This window comes from Sceloporus occidentalis, unplaced genomic scaffold (genome assembly GCF_023333645.1).
Source record: "Sceloporus occidentalis isolate IW3139 unplaced genomic scaffold, rSceOcc1.0.p SCAF_4, whole genome shotgun sequence".
Lineage (NCBI taxonomy): Eukaryota > Metazoa > Chordata > Lepidosauria > Squamata > Phrynosomatidae > Sceloporus > Sceloporus occidentalis.
In genome coordinates, this window is record NW_028316984.1 from 98,945,362 (window position 1) to 98,965,477 (window position 20,116).

Below are 20,116 nucleotides of genomic sequence, written 5' to 3' on the forward strand. Positions count from 1 at the left end.
ACCCAGATTCCCCCAAAGAAACAGCTCTTTATAGTTCCTTGAGCAAAGAAAACTACAAATCACATTTCATTGGTTACATATAAAATAAACCTTTACACCCCTACATATTAATTGGATGTTGTAATATATTGCACCTAACATATGTCTCCATCCCTTGTGGGGTACCCATCAATCGAACTGTTATCTATATGTTGCTGTGTTTTTCTTTCTTTCTTTTATTAACTCCAATCTGTATCTGCAGTACTTCCCTTTATTTGGGTTAGTATCTTTCCTGCTCCCTGAGAAAGGAAGGGAGGAGGAGGAGGAGGCCTGGGGCTGGCCCTACCTAGGCGAGGGCGGGCTGCAGGAGGAGGGGAAAGGGGGTAAAGGTTGCAAGGCCGGCCTGGCTGCCTTCTTTTCTTTCCCTTCCCTTCCCCTGGCCGCCTTGCTGCCTCTGCCCTCAGCCCCCGAAGGAGGAAGCGCCGTCGCCCTTGGGGACGCCATGGAGTTCTCTGAGGAGAAACTGAGGAAATGCCTGACCAAGGCAAGCGGGCCCTAGAGTGCCAGCCTCCATTTTGGGGGGGATGTTGTGTGTGTGTGATGGTAGTGGTGGTGAAACCCTCTGATCCCCACTTCCTTTTACTCCAATGACTCCCAAACTTTGGGCCTCCAACTGTTTTGGACTCCGACTCCCAGAAACCCCCAGCCAGATGGGCCAGGAGTTTCAGGGGATTCTGGGAGGTGTAGTCCAAAACATCTGGGAGGCCAAAGTTTGGGAGCCATTGCAGAGTTAGGGCTGCCCCAGTGAGAACTGGAGAGGGCTCCTCTTTGCCTTGACTGGTGTGCAGAAGGAGCAGCGTGGCCAGGGGTCCTCTTTTCCCCCTCCAGGACCTGGCCTTCGTTTCAGAGGAGTCCCAAAGTGTCCTCCCCTTTGAGCAGGACTAAGAGCTCCTTTTCCAGGACTTGTCCTCCATTTCAGCCTTCTGTCCAGGAGGAATCCCAAAATGTCTTCCCTTTTGAGCAGGACTAAGAAGCATCAAGCTGAGCAGACGTCCTCTTTTTCCAGGACCTGTCCTCCATTTAAGCCTTCAGTCCAGGAGGAGTTCCCAAATGTCCTCTATTTCGAGCAGGACTAAGAAGCATGCTTTGACATTTCTGGGAGTGTTTTGAGGGGGTTTTTTTGTGTGGGGAGGTGTTCCTCCATTTTTCTTGAATGTCCTACATTCTGGAGTTCCTTGCCCTCCTTTGCAGTGAGGACACATGGTCACCCTGAGAAGGAGGAATTGCTGCTTGTTACTTAAGGCTCATTCACACAATGCAGTTGTAGTGCTATAGTTCTGCGTTTAAAGTGCTGTGGGTTGGTCCTGGGATTTGCAGTTTCAGGAGGGACATTTAAAATTCCCAGGCAGAGAGCTATAGTGGTCAACAGACTACAGATCCCAATGTTTTATAGGGTGGAATCATGGCAGTTAAAGTGGGATAATAGCACTATAAGGGTATAGTGTGAATGGCCCCAAACATCATCCGTTGAATTTCCCTCTCCTTGTGGTGGTGTACCTTCAAGTCATTTCTGATTTACGGCTACCCCAAGGTGAACCTATCATGGGCTTGGCATCATTTGTTCAAAAGTGACTTGGCCAAGGTCACCCAGTGGGTTTTATGGTTTAGCAGGTCTTCAGAGATAGAGCCAAGTGATAAAACCATTATGTTACCCTGGCTCTCTTCTACAAAACCAATGAAGGTACAGGAGCCCTGTCCATTTTCCATTTTGGCAACGCCACACTTGCTTCCTGTTTTTCTATGGGCCAGTTGTTTCCTGTCTGACTGTCACAAAAGTGGTAACATTTCATCCTTTCTCCACAGATCCAAGGCAGATCCACCCCAGCACCCCTCATTGTTATTTATTCATTTGTATTTGTTAAAGGGGGTCAACACTGTTGTGGGAATCTGGAATTATTCTGCCATTTATGACTCTTCAGTCCCAACCTGTAATGGTTATAAATGTTTCAGATAGTGAATGCAACCTCAACCTAAGATACATAAAAAATAAAACCCCAGATACACCCCAGATACACCATAATAAAATCCTTCAAATATGTGCAAGCCAAGCTCTCTAGATCACTAGAGGTCTTCATCAGGCTAAGGTACTGACAGTTAAGCACTGGGGAAGAAATAGAGCTTGCTCACTCTGGTAGCTGTTGCTCCACTGGTGGATTTGGGGCTTTTTTTCTTCTTCCTACTGACCAGCAGAGCTGTTTTTGTCATGTAAAAAAGGAATGAAATGTCTTGATCAGTGGGGGAATTGGTCATTACAGTTTTCTTTATCGCAACCATCCTAAGCCTACTGTAAAAATGGCATGATGTCTAGTAGAATCTAATCCATTTAAATTTATTACTCTTTCTCCATTCCTTTTAAAAACTTTCTTTAATCAGACTTAGGCTGCATCCACACTGCAGAATTTATGCAGTTAGACACCACTTCAACTGTCATGACTGCATCCTATGGGATCTTGGGATTTGTAGTTTGTTGTGGTACCAGAGCTTTCTGCAAGAGAAAGTTAAATATCTCACAAAACTATAAAGCCTAGAATTCCATAGCAATGAGCCATGGTAAGTAGAGCAGTGTCAGACTGCATTAATTCTTCAGTATAGATGCAGTCTTAGTGAATTTAACATCAGCTCCCCCTTTCCCCTTTTGCATAATAGCTTTCACAAAGTAATGAAGAGACTTCACAATTGTGTACACTTTGCATTGGTCACCATAAAATGTATAGTTTTTCTCTTTTGTTCATTATTCCCACAGTCAAGTTGGCTCCCTCCCACAAGCCAACTTTTGGACTGAATGTAGAACTCCCAGTGCTTTATACAATATATATAGCAAGAACAAGGAGATCATAAAAATTAGTTCTTATGGTGAAAGTGAGGAATAAGTTAAAAAAAGCCTTTTGCACTTTCAGTTCAATTCTATACATGGTTCAGAAGTGAGACCATCTGTGTACCATGAAATTCCCTTATGGATTAACTGTGTGCAGCATTGCAGGATCCTGCCTCAGTATACTCAGAAGTAAGACAGCCCTACGATGTTCAGTAAGATTTACTCACAAAACAGTGGGCATAGGATTGCAGCCTTGATGTGTATATAATATCTGTTAAATCAAGGATTCAATAGATTATGAGAACCAACGTGGTGTAGTGGTCTGAGCACTGGACTATGATTCTGGAGAACAGAGGTCGAATTCCCACTTGGCCATGGAAACCCACTCGGTGACCCTGAGCAAATCACACTTTCTCTGCCTCCTCAGATGGCAACTGCAAGCCTTCTCTGAACAAATCATGCTAAGAAAACCCCATTATAACGTTGCCATAAGTTGAAAATACCTTGAAGGCACACAACAAGAAGAAAAAAACAACGAATCACTAGAATATCAAACTTTGACATTCTGAATATATGAAGCTTTAAAATGATGAATGATGCTTAAATGCATACTTAACAATGATGCATGTTTTCAAAGAACAAAAGTGGTACTTTAATTGAGAAATGAGAAGGTTTCCTTCATTAGTGAAACAAATATCAGTAATAAATGGTAAGGCCATCTTTATACTTATATATGCAGTGTAAGACCCAAATTATGTTGATTGTGTTGACAAAATCATCAGGCTCACACCAAACTAGTAATTCAAAAGAGGCAGAGGCTTGCATTTCCATGTATTTAGGATTTCAGCTGTAATGATTAATTGCTTAAGTATATTAATAAGTGTTAAAAGCAAGGCTACAGCAAAATAAAGTTGTTTAAAATAACAGGATTATATTTGTTTTGTTTCCAGTATAAATTTAGAGATCTGACCATAGAAGAACTGAAGAGTGTAAACGAATTATATCCAAATGTCAGATTTGCCATGAGCACCTATTGTAAGAATAAAATATATTATTATTCTCAGTATTTGATAATGTGTTAGCATGCAAGGGATCCAAGTGTGGATTGTTTTTGCTTTAAACTTAAGACATGTGTTTTTGCCTAGGCATTTGCTAGCTACCCTGATTGTTAATAATGATTGCTATTATTTTTATTGGTTGTTTTTATTGTCCCTTGTTATAATTTTATAAAATTATAATTGTATTTATTGTTTTTGTGAAGCAATTTTGGATTCTCTGTGAAAATGAAAAGAGGATATAAATTTTCCTAATGAATAAAAATAGTGATTCATATGTAGTTGTGACTTGTAGCCAAAACAAGTACTGTAATTTCAAATAAAAAATTTAATTTCCCTTGTTAATGTTTAGACTCGTTGACAGTATAGACCTGAACCAAACTGCTAATCTTAATAGACCTGTTAAATAAATAAAAACGTAGTGTATCAATACTTTTGTGACTTCCATTGTTTCAATGGGTCTCCTCCAGCTAGGGACTAATAGTCACTTTTAGGGTATCATGTCAAGTATGATCCTGTGCATGTTTACTAAGCAGTACACCCATTGTGTTTAGTAAAAACTGGGGGGGGGGGGGATAAGTGGAATCAGATTTCTTATTTGAAACTTGATTGTATCCCTAATTATTATCATTTACCTTTTGAAACTATTGGAAATCAGCTGCAATTTGTTTTAGATTCTTGTTTTTGCTCCTATATTATATACTATAATATATAGTAATTCTATTTACTGTGCTTCTTTTTACATTTTGGTGTGTTGATATTTTTGCTCTGTTTTTTTTAAATTTTCTTGATCACTTCAATTTTTAAAGTAACTCTGATACCTGCTAAATGATAAGTAATGCTGATATAAAAAATGAACCAGGCAGTATTAACATTAAAGACATTTGAAAGAGGAAAAAATGAAATATGTACATATATACAAATCAGTGTTCTCAATTTCAGCTTTCAAGGATGGGTCTCAGAAAGACCTTCTGAATTTTAGCGGCACTGTTCCAGTAAAATATCAAGGTAAATACAGTACAATATTTTTATATTTACTGATAACTGGTTTGTGAAGTCCTTTTAACAAAAATGGCAGCAATAGAAGAACTAGACAAGATATTAAGGTGTAAAGATATACAATTGAGCACTGACATTAGAATCATCCAAGGCATGGTATTCCCCATCGTTATATATGAATGTGAGAGCCGGACAGTGAAAAAAGCAGATAAAAAGAAAATCAACTCATTTGAGTTGTAATGCTGGACAAGAGTGATGAGGATATCAAAAACAAAAACAAATGTGTGCTTGAACAGATCAAGCCTGAAATACCCCTAGAAGCCAAGGTGATCAAACTGAGACTGTCATACTTTGGCCACATCCTTAGAAGGTGCAACCCATTAGAAAAATCAATAATTCTTGGAATGGTTGAGGGCAATAATAAGAGGGGAAGAACACACATCAGGTGGCTAGAATCAATTAGGAAGGTCACGGGCAAGAATCTACAACATGTATACAAAGCACTGGAGACAGGGGGTCTTGGAGGTGCCCCATCCACATGATTGTTATGAGTCAAGGTTAACAACAAACATAGAATCATAGATGTATGGAGTTGAAAGAGACCACAGGGGCCATCCAGTCCTTGCCATGCAGGAATACACAGTCAAAGCACATGCACTGTTGAACAGCTCTTACTGTCAGAAATTTCTTCCTAATGATAAGTGAAATCTCTTTTCCTCTCTTTTGCTGCTCTCTCCAGCTGCTTTCCATTTAACGTAGGGCATGATCACTTTCATCTTTATACTTATTCCAATCATAGCCAACATAATGTGTCTTTACGTCTAATCCTGATATAGCCTCCTGTTCACGATTTCTGTACTGCTCCATTTTACACACACACACACACACACACACACACACACACACACACACAGAGTTTTTTGTTTTCCAAATGAAACTCAACTTTTTGTTGCAGCCAGAAGTAACACTATGTTCAATGTTCATGGGTGATTTTAGGGGATGGGGATATCCTGTTATTATGTTGAATGTACTTCTGAAAACCTTGTAGTTCTCCTCAGCAGGCTGATGCATCCATCTCATTTCTTAGTGGTTTTGTTTTGGCTGCTTAATTTGGAGTTAGAATAAATGTTTCTTAATCTGGGGATGCCGAGACAGTCTTCAGCAGCCCTTGTCCGGGTGGCCCCAAAATCTGAAGCAATGTGGTGGTGGGAGAAAAAGTCTTCTTATTTGTGGTACCCCATTGCCTTGGAATACTCTCCCTACGGAGCTCATCAGACACATACACTGATGTCTTTCCAGTCTTGTCAAATACTTTTTTTAATTCTTTTACCTTTCATTGTGCTTCATTATGTTATTTTATTCATTTTAAATAGATTATAGTGTTCTGTGTGTAATCTGCCTGGGAAATATTTATTGGGCTGTTTATATACTCTTGGAGTAAGTAAAGTGTCCTTTCAATAATAGAGGCAGATGGTAACATACATTGTTCAGTAGCAATGACAAAAAACTTCCCCTCTCTGGGAAATGAGACTGTTGAAATGATGAGGGTTTAGAGGACAAGAGAGGAGACTGGGAGGGGACCTCTGTAAGGCAATTGAGGAAGTGAAAAAATTCCTAGAATATGAAAGAGGCCCCTTATTCCTTAATATTATGTGGAGAGCTGCCCTTTTATATTGCTAGCTTGCACTTAATTCTAATTGGAAAATCATGGGATTTTTGTGGGCAGTAAAATAAATCCAGCATATCGGGAACCTGCCAAGCTTTGGGCTAAAAATCCAATGTATATTTTAAAACATTTACATAATGAATCAAGCAGATATCATAATATCTTATATGTTATATCTTGACAGGAAATTCTTACAACATTCCAATTTGCCTATGGATTTTAGATTCTCATCCTTTTACTCCTCCAATTTGCTTCTTGAAGCCCACAGCAAACATGGGAATTTCTGTAGGAAAACATGTGGATGCCCAAGGAAGAATCTACTTGCCATATTTACAAAACTGGAGCCATGTAAGGATATATGTGCATTATAAGAAATGCTACTAAAATCAGTTCAGTTTTTTATATCATATATATACCTTAATTGTGTAAATATGCATCTTTTAACATGACGTGTTCATGTTAAATTAGAAAAAGACAAAGGCCCGGTACAGACGGGCCCTTTGCGGTGCGCCCATGACATGCTAGGGTTGCTCGAGGGTGGGGCATGCACAGGCCCTGCAACCCTAGCATGTCATGGACGTGCTGCAGCTGCACAGCGCCGTACAGACGGCGCTCGCAACAATGACGTTGCAGCTGTGCTGCGTCCAAACGGCACGATGCAGCTGCAACGTCACTGCGTAGTCTCTGGTGCTTTGCGGTGTCGTAGCTCCCTTTTTACTGTGCAGCAGCACCGCACAATTTGGTTGCTGTGGCACTCCTGCAAAGCAAAGAGAGGCGCTGGGGAGGCACTTCTTATTGGCGCTCTGTGCCGCGTCCAAGTTTAGAAAAAGGAAGTGCTTTTTTTTTTCTGTAGAATTTCTATCTGTTAGAACATTTATTTAAAATCTGATTCTCATCATTTCTGTATTTCAGCCACAGTCAATGATTGTAGGGTTGATAAAGGAAATGATCATGAAATTTGAAGAGGAGCTCCCATTGTATTCATTATCCTCTGGTGATGCAGCTAGACAGTTGGAGTTGCTGTCTTATATTGCAAAAATCACTGAAGGTTTGCATCTTTTTAGGAACTGTTCATCTGGTGTTCATAAATGTGACCGGTCATGTGTTAGAAACGTAAGAAGCTACCTTTTTCTAAGTCAGACTATGGTTCATGTAGCCTGCTAACTGGCACTGGTGCTTCAAGGTTTCAACTGAGAGATTTCCCTGTCTTACTCAGAGGTGCTGGGGATTGAACCTAGGAACTTTTATATGCAAAGTATGTGTTTAACTCCTGAAACACAGCCCCTCTCCTCATGTTGGAGGCTTCTCTTTACGGTTTTACTTTAAATGCCCAATCCAATGCCCTGTTCAACTATAGGAAGAAAGCTTAAAATCCAAAGGAAGGCTGGTGCAACAAAGTTCCTTGTCTTGTTGGCTCATCTATGGAAGTCTTTCCCCTAAGAAAATCTTTCCCCTAAGGCTCTGCAGGTTGAATGCATTGCAAAGTGTCTGTCAGAAGCTGGGAAATGCCCATGGGTCTCTTTCAACTTTGTGCTTACAGCTAGAGCTTAGAAAGTTACTTTTAAAAGTAAATAACTCCAAGTATTGCTCAAAAGTAATTGTAAAAAAAGACTACTGCCACCACCCCTTTTTCATATGAACAAATGTACAATTAAATTACTTTAATTGTAACTGATTATTTTTTCAGAGTAACTGTTCAAACTATGATCACAACCTCCCTGTCAGATAGGTCAGGCTGAGAGACAGTGACTGGTTCAAGGTCATCCAGTGAGCTTTGTGACCCAGTAGTAACTTGAACCTGAGTATCCTAATTCCTTGGCCAATGGTTGTAATTCTAACCATTATAACACAATAATTTCAGTAGTTAAAATTTGTTTCTTTGGACCCAATAATGTTTTCTAGGCAAATATGATATTTACAGCTCTCTAGACTTATTATATAATTTATCATTTGTGGTTTTAGGTGAAAACAACATGCAATCAAAGGGAGATGTGAAGAAAAATGACAGAGAATTTAATAAAATTACAATAGTTGGAGCAGGAGATCTGGGCCTTGCCTGTGCACTAGCTATTTCAGCAAAGGTATTCAAATCAAATGACTATACAGTATTGCTTCTGCAACAGAGTAATTCAAGAAACAGAATAATTCAAGAAAATGTACAGTATACTTCACATATAAAATTTAACTTTTATCTAAAATTCTCTTTCTCTCTGCATATGTATGTGTGTGTTTGTGTTTGTGTATATATATATATACGCACAGAGAGAGACAGAGAATTTTAGATAAATGTTAAATTATTGAAGTAAAAATTAAATCTCACACATTGATTTTGGAGAGAAAAGCATTCTCTCTCTATCTCCCTTTTTCTACATATATATATAGAGAGAGAGAGAGAGAAAGAGGGAGAGAGAGAGAGAGAGGATGCCTTCACAAAATACATTTAAATCAGGTCTGGATACAATTAATGGATCATACTTTATATGTGTAGACTTACTAAGAGCTGGAGCTTGATACTGCATTTTCTGAAAACAGATCGAAACCTCACTGTCCCCACGACGCTCTCCCAAGGTTGGCTGAACACCCACGGGCTGTCCAGACTGTGGGATGTCAAACTGCGCTCTGCAACTATTATTATTATTATTATTATTATTATTATTATTATTATTATTATTTTGCTGCTTGCCCACCATGCATATGCACCATCGCAGAAACACATCACCATTGACCTCCAATTACCTCCCTCTTCCTACCCAGATGCCATTCCATTTGACACCCATATGGTCAGCCACACAGTCGCACATGTGATGCCCTCCCTGTACAGTGCATTGGTGTGCCCAGTGGCAAAGCACAGTCATGGAGGCCCCCAATACATACCCCCTTCATCTCATGCCCCCTGTTGGATTATCTGGTTTGTGTAAGTTGTAATTATATCCATGGCATTATTGGGATCACCTTTTTGCTTTGCCAGTCCTGTACTGGTGCAGGGCTGTTCACATGCCAGTATGAAAATGTGCATTTTCCACCTTGAACCAGAGTATCCCAGCTACTTTTTGCTCCAGTTTTTAGCCTGGAGTGCAGCTTCATTTCACTTTCCACCTGGTTTTGCATCATGTATCGTCTAAACTCCCTGCCTTCAAACTGGCTGGAAACCACTTTATTTTGCCCATGTGTTTCACCCCTTACTCTTGCTGTATTCAACATCCTTCCAGAAAAGTATGGATGGGACTTACCTGTGAGTAAGCCCCATCCATACTTTTCTGGAAGGATGTTGCAGTAAACATTTCTGAATAAAACTGCATAGGGTTATGCTGCAAGGGTTAGTTTGTATAACTCCCAACACTTGGCAATCCATGCTGATGATGTTGTAAATAATGCAAGCGGTGTTTTGCCAGTGCCTCCCATTGAAATTGGTCAGATTTAGCATGCTGTCCAAAGGTCATCCAGTGAAAAGCTGCCTGAGTGGGAATATATAGGAGTTGACTGTTAATTTTTTTTTCATTTAATATTTGGAATTAGAAATAAAATTAATTTCATTTTGATAGAGTTGCCAAGTGAAATAAAGAGATTGTCTCCTGTACCTTTAATGATAGTATAGAAGAATTTCAGCAGGGAAATCTTGCATGACAAACAACATCTGCAGAAATGCCTCATTCTGCACAACTAATAAAGGTACAGAAGCCCTGTCCCTTGTTTTACCTGGTAACCCTTCTTTTTGGTAGCTTTGTGTGTACTTTGATTAGATTGAATCCCATGGACTTCCTTCTGAATACAAAACCATAATTTCCTGGATTAAGAACTTTCTTTTTCTCTTTAAATCCTTACAGGATATTGCTGACAAGGTGGTGGTTTTGGACTGCTCTGAAGGTACTGTAAAAGGGGGCACAATGGATCTGGAAATCTTTGCCTTGCCAAAGGTGGAAATCAGCAAAGGTAATCTCACACATTGATTTCTGATGTGCATGCTTTTCCCTGTATTGTTTAAACTATTTTTCCAAGTAATTATCAGCATTATTGCTGAAAATATTTCAATAAGCAATAATGGATTAACATGACAATATTGAGGTGCAGTGTTAAATTAGGAAAAGGAATAATGCACCCCGTTTATCTGTACTCCTTCATAACTAAAATTGAACTGTACTAATTGAGTATCTCTTAGGTTTTAGGGCTCACTTGTGACCTTCTAGATCTTGTTGGATTACAGTACCAATCTGTCCCAGCCAACATAGCAATAGCTTTTCTGTGGGTTTTTGGGGCTATGTGGCTGTGTTCTAGAAGAGTTTTTTCTGACATAAATGAAATAGCTTTTACATTTTAATACGTCTTCATAGTGACAGCACTCTCTAAGTGGTTTACAGTCTGCAAGCCAATTGCCCCAAACAAACTGGGTATTCATTTTACTGACCTACGAAAGGATAGTCAATGATGAGGGATGATGTGAGTTGCAGTCAGCATCTGGAGAGCAATAGATTGTTCATCCCATTCTATCTGTGTTGCAAACTGAAATATTTCTTGTAAAGATGGCTCTGCCCATCATAAAGTTAATATGTGGAAGCCAGAAATTAAAATGTATTTAATTTGTCTCAGCGGAAATATATAGCTAATCCTACCTGTGTTTAAACGATTATATGTGCTTCAGTGTCTTGCACTGGTGTAATTGCACCAACATAGCTGGTGATGTCAGGAGGAAAAAAGCTGCAGGCATTGGCTGTGAAGGAAGGAATGAAGGAGAAATACACTACTTAAAGCTGGCAAATTTTGGGCTGGAACAGACCAGCAAGTTAAGCTGCCTTACACGCTGCACACTCAAAAACTGCCCAGAAGCTGCCCAGCCAATCACATGGGGATGGCTTCATAACACTCGGTGTTTAGACTTGCATGCTATCGGAGCGTTGTGAAGCTGGCTTCTGTCCATGGCGTGGGGTGGCAAAGCTGGCTTTTTGCTGCCCAAAAAAGGAGTGGCTCTTTGCCGCTCCTTTTTTGGATGGCTTCAAGGTAGATTGGGGGCATGGCATGTAGTTGCCATGACCCCAATCCAGCTTATGAAGGGGCAGCTTCGACCCTTTCTTTGCCTTCTGTCGCTACCACTGCAGAACCCTGTTTATATATATTTTTTAAAATCTGTAGTTTTTTTTAAAACATTATGTGTACTTTTTCTGAGAGTTTCACACAAATTCCTACATTCAAGAATAGGAAGACTCTTGAGCGAAATGATTTTACTTTTAAATGCAGTGTATGTAAGGATGAAATCTGGTATTACATTGCACTAATGGACTAACATTATTTGTCTGTATTAGATTTTTCTGCCTCTGCACACTCAAAATTGGTGGTGCTTACAGTGAATTCTTTAGGCAGTGCTGACTCCTATCTGGATGTTGTACAGAGCAATGTGGAATTATTCAGAGGCATTATTCCATCAGTAGCACATTACAGTCAAAACAGTGTACTGCTTGTGGCTTCTCAACCAGGTAAGGCAAAGTTTATCTTTTTGATTTAGTGGCCTCTGGCTTATAACAGGATTTGTAATTAATATTCCTTTAACAGGCAAGCTCGCTGATTAGATCTGCTCCATTTGTAATAATAACTACCCGCAAGATAGATACTTTGTGTATAGGTTGAAATGGTCATGGTACACACACATACACACACTTTCTCTCAGTGGATGATTCAACTTTTTTCTAACTGCCTGAGTCAATGCAGAGTTCCTTGCAGTCTACCTTTGGGGTTATTTGAGCTTTCATGTATGTAGATCACAGGCAGGTCTTGGCAGGCAGGGGTCATAAAAAAATCCTGTTACTCACAACTGGTATGAGTCCTATGATTCAGGAAAATAGCAGGGACATATTTCTATAACAGTGGTTAATATGTTTTATTCATACAAGCAGTCCATATGGTAATACATAATACATTTTATGTAAGACATCAAGTCACGTATCAGAAGAAAAACTTGTACAATTCAATCAAGATTTTTTAAAAATACACATAATTTACACCAGGAAGTCTACCTTCTGTTTTTTGTCCTACATCTGCAAAGTATTAGAAATCAGTACAGAGGGCCCTCCATATTCATTGCACAACCTTTGGCAAAAATTGGCCATAGAGTCACACTGGATGACCTACAGATTCCTAGAAAGAACCTATTTATCAAATCTGCAAATAATCAAACCCACAAAAGTCAAAGCTGCAAATGTGTAGGGTCAGCTGTGCTTGTTTACCTAATATTAGCATCTCAGCAGCAACAGTAGACTGGTGTAGCAGGGTCAGCTCTCCTGAGCAGTCACATTAATTAGGACTGCTTATCATGAATACATTTTATCAATAGCTTTCAGTGGAACCCTTGCAGGTGCCTGAATGTAGCTGTTGTTGTTGTAAGATTCCTGGTGACATGATCTATCTATCTATTATTAAGCTTTATTTATAAAGCGCTGTCAGTTTACACTGTCCATACAATCAGTTAAAATAGATAAAATAAAATAAACTTGCCTATGGTGTACATTCTACAAAAAATAATTAAACATAATATATATTAATACATATTAACATTCAAACAATAAAATATAGCAAACAACAAATTAAAATAAATATTCAAGATTCTCTTCACAACCTTTCTTAATCCTCAACATCCCACCATGGATTCTTTCTGTCCTAAGCTTCCTTTAGCTTTTGTGAACGCCTGTTTCTTGTTGTGCATTTCTTGGACTTCATTATCTCCTCAGAGTTTGCTGATTTGCTAAAGGCCCAGACTATATCTAAGTATAAACAATGTCAAGTTACACATTAGCAAACATTAATAGGAAAGCCTCAGCTGTCTGCCTTATGTCCCAGCTTGCTACAATGTCAGCATGTCCCTTAGTTTGAATTTTGGTGTGTTATGTATGTCTTGACTTATAAGGATGTATGCTTTTGGCATTCTCCTTTAGACAGATGTTAAGATAGGAAATGTACTTCGTTGCCTCAAAAGGTTACATAAAGCTATCTTTAATGTCTACTATACTAAATTCCTTTGCTTATTTCCTCGAAGAAGCAATAAACATCAAGACAGTGATCCCAAATAACTTACTGGGAAGTCTAATTGAAATCGTTGATGAAGACAAAATCACTGAAAATTGCTGTCTTCATTCCACTGATAGAGGCACACTGGAAAAACACTAATTGGATACCACCTATATAAGATCTTCTTTTGGGCAAACATGCTTAGTTTTGGATGTAATTTCAAAGAGAATTAATGGTTATCCCCTTGGGATAATAATCCATCCATAAGGCATTTGCTCAGCCAAATATAAATGTTGTAGTAACTGTGCCAGCCAATCAAGCCATTGCATAAAATAAAAACTACAAAGTAATAGCAATGTGCAAAGAATGTGATTTCATTAAGATAAAGAGAAATGTTGTATGGGATATTAGAATTTAGGAATGCTTTTGAAATTTGAAAATAAATGCAAAAAGATTTTAAAGAACCTTACTAAAAGATATGTTGCGATATTTTAGGAGATTTTATTAATATCACTAAAATAAGTAGAATTGTTGATAGCCAACTTCCTGTCACTAGTATAAGATTTATAGAAGCAAGGATTTTCACTTGAATGTTTTCCAGAAAAACAGTGTAATTTTTATGCCTTTTCATATGTGTGTGTTTAATGTACAGTGGAAATAATGACATATGTATCCTGGAAGATGAGTGGATTTCCTCAAAGCAGAGTTATTGGCATTGGTTGTAATCTGGATTCAGCAAGATTTCAACATATTATTACAAACGTGTTGAAAGCCCAAACCAGAGGCAAAGATAATTGGATTATTGGTGAACAAGGAGAAGACAAAGGTTAAGTATATGATTACATGACTCAATGTATTAGATCTTCTCTGGATTTTGTATTAGAACACAGCTGGATTGTTGCAGATTATTTTCAGAAAATATCATAATTTTTTAATATATTTGAAGGTAGATACTTAGTGTAACCTTAAACCTGGGGTTGGGCAACTGGAAGCCTCCAGTACTGCATCTCTACTGCAGAAATAATCCAGTTTGACACCACTTTTAACTTCCATGCTATGGAATTCTGGTAAATTTTGTGAGACATTTAATTGCCTTTGTCAGAAAAAAAACTACAAAGGCCAGGATTCCATAGGAATTCCTGACAGTTACAGTGGTGTCAAACTGGATTATTTCTGCCGTGCAGTTGCATCCCAGCTATTTTTGAGTAGTAGTAATAATAATAATAATAATAATAATAATAATAATAATTTATTTATATAGCGCCCCTTTGAGGTCAGTTGGGGAGGCTAACAACTTTCATGATCCCTGACCACTAGCTTTGCTGTCTAGGGAAGATGGGAGTTAAAAATCTGATAAAATTGGGAAGGCCACATCTTGCCTTACTCTGCTTTATATTATGATTTCTTTAATTTATAGGTAAGAGGAGAAATTGAAGGGAGTATTGTGATTCTATCTACAGTGGCCAATTTCTTATTTACATATTTTATAGTTTTGCTTTAAATTGCCTTTTGTCAATGTAGGTTGCTTTGTGCCTATGCCATTATCTACACATAGTTGCATGCATGTTGTATTGCTGTACATCAACAAGATACAGCATTCTAAATTTCCCTAGCTCTCTAATTTATTCACAAAAAAGCTAAACTTTAAATCGCTGTCAGGAAAAGGGAAGATGCTAATCTCTGAATGATTTATTATAAAGTGCAGACCACAGAATGCTGTTTTAAGAGATGGAAAGGTGAAAACTCTTATGCATACAGTCTTCAACTCTTTAGTTTTAAAGGTGTTTAATTTAAAAACCAGAAAAATAACTCTAAAGAGGAATCCTTGTTAAGATAAAAATGCAAATACAGTCCGTCCTCGCCTTACGCGGGGGATCCATTCCGGATCCCTCCGCGTAAGGCGAATTCCGCTTATGCTCGAGCCCCATTGGAAACAATGGGGCTCGTGCGTGACAGCGCGGACGCGCACAGGGCGCAACGGGCACGTGCGCCCATTCAATTGAATGGGACGCGCCGCCCCTTCCGCCCCGCATGCGCACCGCGGCTTGAGCGCGTATGCTAAAGGCCGCGTATGGCGCGCTCGCGTATGGCGAGGTTCCACTGTATCTGAAAACAACAATAATGATTATTATCTTATTCAGTGACAGCATGGAGTGCTACTAATATCGTAACAAATCAGCATGATGGAGATGTAACAAACCATAATGCCGAGCAGCAGTTGGCTAACAGGTAAACATCTAAGTACAGTCCTGCACAACAATGGTTCTCAAACTTTTTATCCTTGGGACCGTCTTTTACATCTACATACAGATGTTATACCCCCCCCCCCATGTAGTATATGAATTAAAATATTTTGTTTAGTGTATGTATTTTCATTTGTACATTCAGGTATATTCATATTTTAAATTTTTATTGGGAAATAACATTGTTCAAATTAGAATACTTTTATTTAAATAAATTCAGTGCTTAACTGTCTCCCCTCTAGGCCAGATAAAGTTTGGGAGGAGGAGGAGGGGGAATCAGGGTTTTCAAGTCTTGCACACACCCCTTGATCAACTCTTCCCCTGCCTTGGGGTACCACTGATGTACATACACACTCAGTAATGAATCACTCTGAGTTAAATGGTGCTTGCTGTTAGGAAGTGATGACAGAGTCATACTTGTGCGCGCGCACACACACACACACATATATATATATATACCTTTTATCTCAGTTTAAATAATGTCGATTTTTATTTATTTCATTTATATGCTGCCTTTCTCCCAGAATGGGGCACAAGGTAGCTTAGAAAAATAATAAATTAAAATGTAGCAATAAACTTTTAAAAACAATTAAAATAATCACATTGAAGCAGTATAAAATAATGCAAGAGACATACAAAAGTTGAAAATAAAAATACAAAAGTTAAAAACTACACATTAAAAACATGCTTAAACAAAAAATATCCTTACCTGCAGGCAAAACGAAAACAGAAGACCGATCTAGGAAATGGGAGCAGCCACTGAGAAGGCTGTCTCTCATGTCCTCACCAAACAAGATGGTAATGGTTATGGGACCAAAAGGCAGCTGGCATATATATGTCTGTCCCTGGTTTCTACTCCACTAAATGCATCTGAAGAAGTAGACTGTAGTCTACAAAAGCCCATGCCAACTTCTTTTTTTCAGTTAGTCTCAAACGCGTTACAAGATCTCTCTACATATTAGCTCTCCTCCAAGGATATTAAAACCTGGGGAGGTTCATATGGGTATGCAGTCTTTCAGATAATCTGGGCCTAAGATGTATTGGACTTTATAAATCATGACCAGCACTTTGAATTGTGCCCACAAACAAACTGGTAGTGAGTGAAACTGATTTATATGCTCCCTGTAACTGGCCCCAATTAATATTCTGCCTGCAGCATTTTGGACCTACTGAAGTTTCTAGTTTCTAAAGGCTACCCCATGTAGAATGTGTTACTGTAGTTCAAACAGATTGTAATCAGGGCATTTGTTATCAAAGCCAGATTTGGCTCCTCAGATTTACTAGGCATTCCTGGCCACTGCTGAAACCTGGGCATTCAAGTTCAGGATTGAGTCCAGGAGAACACACATTTCAGGGGAAGTGTAACCCCAGCCAGCATAGGCAGAATCCCTATTCCCTGATCTGTCCTCTGACTGACCAGGAGCACCTCTGTCTTATCTATATTAAGTTTCAATTTGTTTGTCTTTATCAGTCCATTATGCATTAATTGTATTCTTTCATGTGCAGACTATTTGTACCACTCATTTTAAGTACCACCATATGGTGTTGCTTTCTTTAAAGGGGCCATGTTGCTGGCTAGGAAAAGGCATTTTAAATGCTGGATTTATTTGTTTTGGGTATTTCATTGTTTGCTTTTCTGTAGAGCCATAGAAGTTTTGAAAGGCAAAGGCCAAAGGTCCTGGTCTGTTGGCCTATCAATAGCTGATCTCTCTGACAGCATACTGAATGATAAAAGAAAAGTACATTCCATATCAACTATGGTGAAGGTAAGTGTGAGATATAGATTTTTAAGTATAAATGTACCAAATCAAATTAATCAGGACAAAGCAAGTGAAGCAGAATTTTCTAATTTATTAATTACAATCTTGTAAGAAGGGGTGTCTCAGGTTTGTAGGCACAACTGCCCCATGTTTTACACAATGATTATAAACCATTTACTGTTATAATTTTCTCTGTTTTCATTGGCTAGATCAAGACATGTGATCAATTTTAAGACCACCTTTTCATGTATGTAAAAACTCCACCCATAACATATCATATATCCCATGACAATAGTTTTTTGTGGCTATGTGGCCATGTTCCAGAAAAGTTTCTTCCTGACTTTTTGCCAGCATCTGTGGCTGGCATCTTCAGATAATGTTTGCCTGGGAAGGACTTGGGTATATATAATAAATAATAAATAATAAAATATTTATTTATAGCCCGCCTTTCCAAAGATCAAATCGGGTTACAATATAAAAACAGTGTTACAAAGTCGCCAAAAAACACATCAATTAATACATATTAAAAGATAGAAATTAATAACATCCGATCTAGCACGAATGCAAACAGTAAAGGGAGAGCAGGGGCTACAACTGGGACATTAGGGGAAAGCCTGCTGGAAAAGGAAGGTTTTTAGCCCCTTCCTGAAAAGGTTGAGGGAGGTGGCCAAGCGGAGCTCGCCGGGAAGCAAGTTCCAGAGCTGCGAGGCCAAGATGGAAAAGGCTCTCTGTGTTGTTGTAGAGTGTTTTGCGTCTGGAACTCGTAGTGGTTGCTTCCCAGCAGACCTGAGTGTGCGGGGCGGATTGTATGGAGAGAGGCGGTCCGCCAAGTACCCTGGGCCCAAGCCATTTAGGGCTTTATAGGTAATAACCAACACCTTGTATTGCGCCCGGAAGCGAATGGGCAGCCAATGCAGATCTTTAAGCACAGGGGTTATGTGACTGGCCCTGGAAGATCCAGTGACCAGTCTTGCTGCCATATTCTGAACCAATTGTAGCTTCTGGGAGTGGTACAATGGTTGCCCCATGTAGAGCGCATTACAGAAATCCGATCGAGAGGTTACCAGAGCATGTACCACCGTTTCAAGGTCCCCCTGGCCCAGGTAGGGACGCAGCTGGCGTATCAGCTGAAGCTGATAACAGGTGCTCCTGACCGTCGCATCCACCTGAGATGTAAGGTGGAGCGACGAGTCCAGGAGCACCCCCAGACTGCGAACTGAGTCCTTCAAGGGGAGTGTGACCCCATTCAGGACAGGTGGACAAACATCCATCCCCGGGCCAGGGGAGCCTATCACGAGCACCTCCATTTTCTCTGGATTCAAACTGAGTCTGTTTTCCCTCATCCAGCCCATTACTGACTCCAGACAGGCATTTAGAGGAGAGATGCCATCCCTGGTCACTGCATCAGTTGGAGACACAGGGAAACATATTTGGGTGTCATAAGCGTACTGATAATATTGTGTCCCCGTGTCTCCGGATGATCTCTCCCAGCGGTTTCATGTAAATGTTGAATATAATGTGTGACCTGGAATTGTAGCTAATGGCAGGCCTCAGGGTGGAGGGTCTGGAAAGGAGGATTGATGTCTGCTTAAAAGTGAAATGTTTTTGTCTGGTATTGGCTCTGTCATGTCTCTTGATACTTACCCATTTTTAAGCATCTACAGTATTTGACTTAAAAGCCAGTTACATTAACTCCTGTCTTCTATAGGGTGCAGCAGGGTATAACAATGTAATTTACACTGTGATTGTGTCCTCAGATATAAGTCCCAATCTGTTCAATAGCACTTACTCCCAAGATAATGTGCCTAATACTACATCCTCAAATACGTTAACAATGTTTACCACTTTATGAATGAAATTCTAATAATGTATATATAATTAATATTGTATAATAGCTGTACATGAATGTCTACAATTTTTTCCCCTTTAGGGATGTTATGATATCAACTGTGAAGTATTTTTAAGTATACCCTGTGTCCTTGGAATTAATGGAATAATTGAAATGAATAGACTGTCAGATCAGGATGCTGTAGCAGAGAAACTGCGGTCCAGTGCTGCATCAATTAATGATCTTCAACAGCAGCTGAAGCTTTGAATAGTGTGGAGGATCATTGTGTTCCTAAAAATACTTGAGATTAAAAAAAAGAAGAAGAAACTGAAACACTATTCCTTGTCTGGCTGCTTAAACGTTACCTCACAACACTGAAGCTTTATTACACTCCAGCATATTTAATAATAGATAGAGTCAAAACGCTCTGAACACATGTTTTCTTGATAATCAAAATAATGCAAGTTCATATATATTTTATTAGAATGTAAAGTGTTGACAGAATATCAATTTTGTAATGTGGAACTTAGTTCTGTTGTTACATTCTGGGTCAAATGTGTCATTTTGCTTTTGTTGTTGGGTTTGTTTTTGTTTTTGTTCTTGGGCCATATAACCTTGCCTATACAGAGACTTTTTCCAGTAACAATAATGAACAGTGTTTTTCATCTTCTCCTCTGTGTCACGCTTAGTATACAGAACTACAATGGGCTTTTAACAACCA

General features: G+C 39.1%; 1 protein-coding gene across 5 annotated transcripts; it reads left to right on the forward strand.

Moving 5' to 3' along the window:
* Positions 1-3,506: 3,506 nt before the first annotated feature.
* UEVLD (UEV and lactate/malate dehyrogenase domains) lies at positions 3,507-20,044 on the forward strand. Of its 5 annotated transcripts, none has more exons than XR_016280920.1 (11): positions 3,507-3,889; positions 4,852-4,917; positions 6,759-6,922; positions 7,487-7,622; positions 8,537-8,655; positions 10,399-10,504; positions 11,869-12,039; positions 14,217-14,390; positions 15,706-15,793; positions 16,523-16,605; positions 17,777-17,793. XR_016280920.1 is itself a non-coding variant. In XM_089521027.1 (11 exons), the coding sequence occupies exons 1-11, from the start codon at positions 3,877-3,879 to the stop codon at positions 19,506-19,508; spliced, it is 1,086 nt and encodes a 361-aa protein (XP_089377153.1). In that variant the 5' UTR covers positions 3,507-3,876; the 3' UTR covers positions 19,509-19,589. The 5 variants fall into 5 exon arrangements, 3 of the variants coding, with proteins under 3 accessions (XP_089377153.1, XP_089377155.1, XP_089377152.1); XR_016280919.1 differs by lacking the exon at positions 17,777-17,793 and adding an exon at positions 17,450-17,528; XM_089521027.1 differs by lacking the exon at positions 16,523-16,605 and adding an exon at positions 19,498-19,589 and having other exon boundaries at positions 17,777-17,814.
* The last annotated feature ends 72 nt before the right edge of the window (positions 20,045-20,116 follow it).

Excerpts from the sequence above, each read along its gene's own strand:
- UEVLD (XM_089521026.1), top strand. Across the intron at positions 12,040-14,216 it reads GCTTGTGGCTTCTCAACCAG|TGGAAATAATGACATATGTA; the intron begins GTAAGGCAAAGT and ends TTTAATGTACAG. Across the intron at positions 14,391-15,705 it reads TGAACAAGGAGAAGACAAAG|TGACAGCATGGAGTGCTACT; the intron begins GTTAAGTATATG and ends TATCTTATTCAG.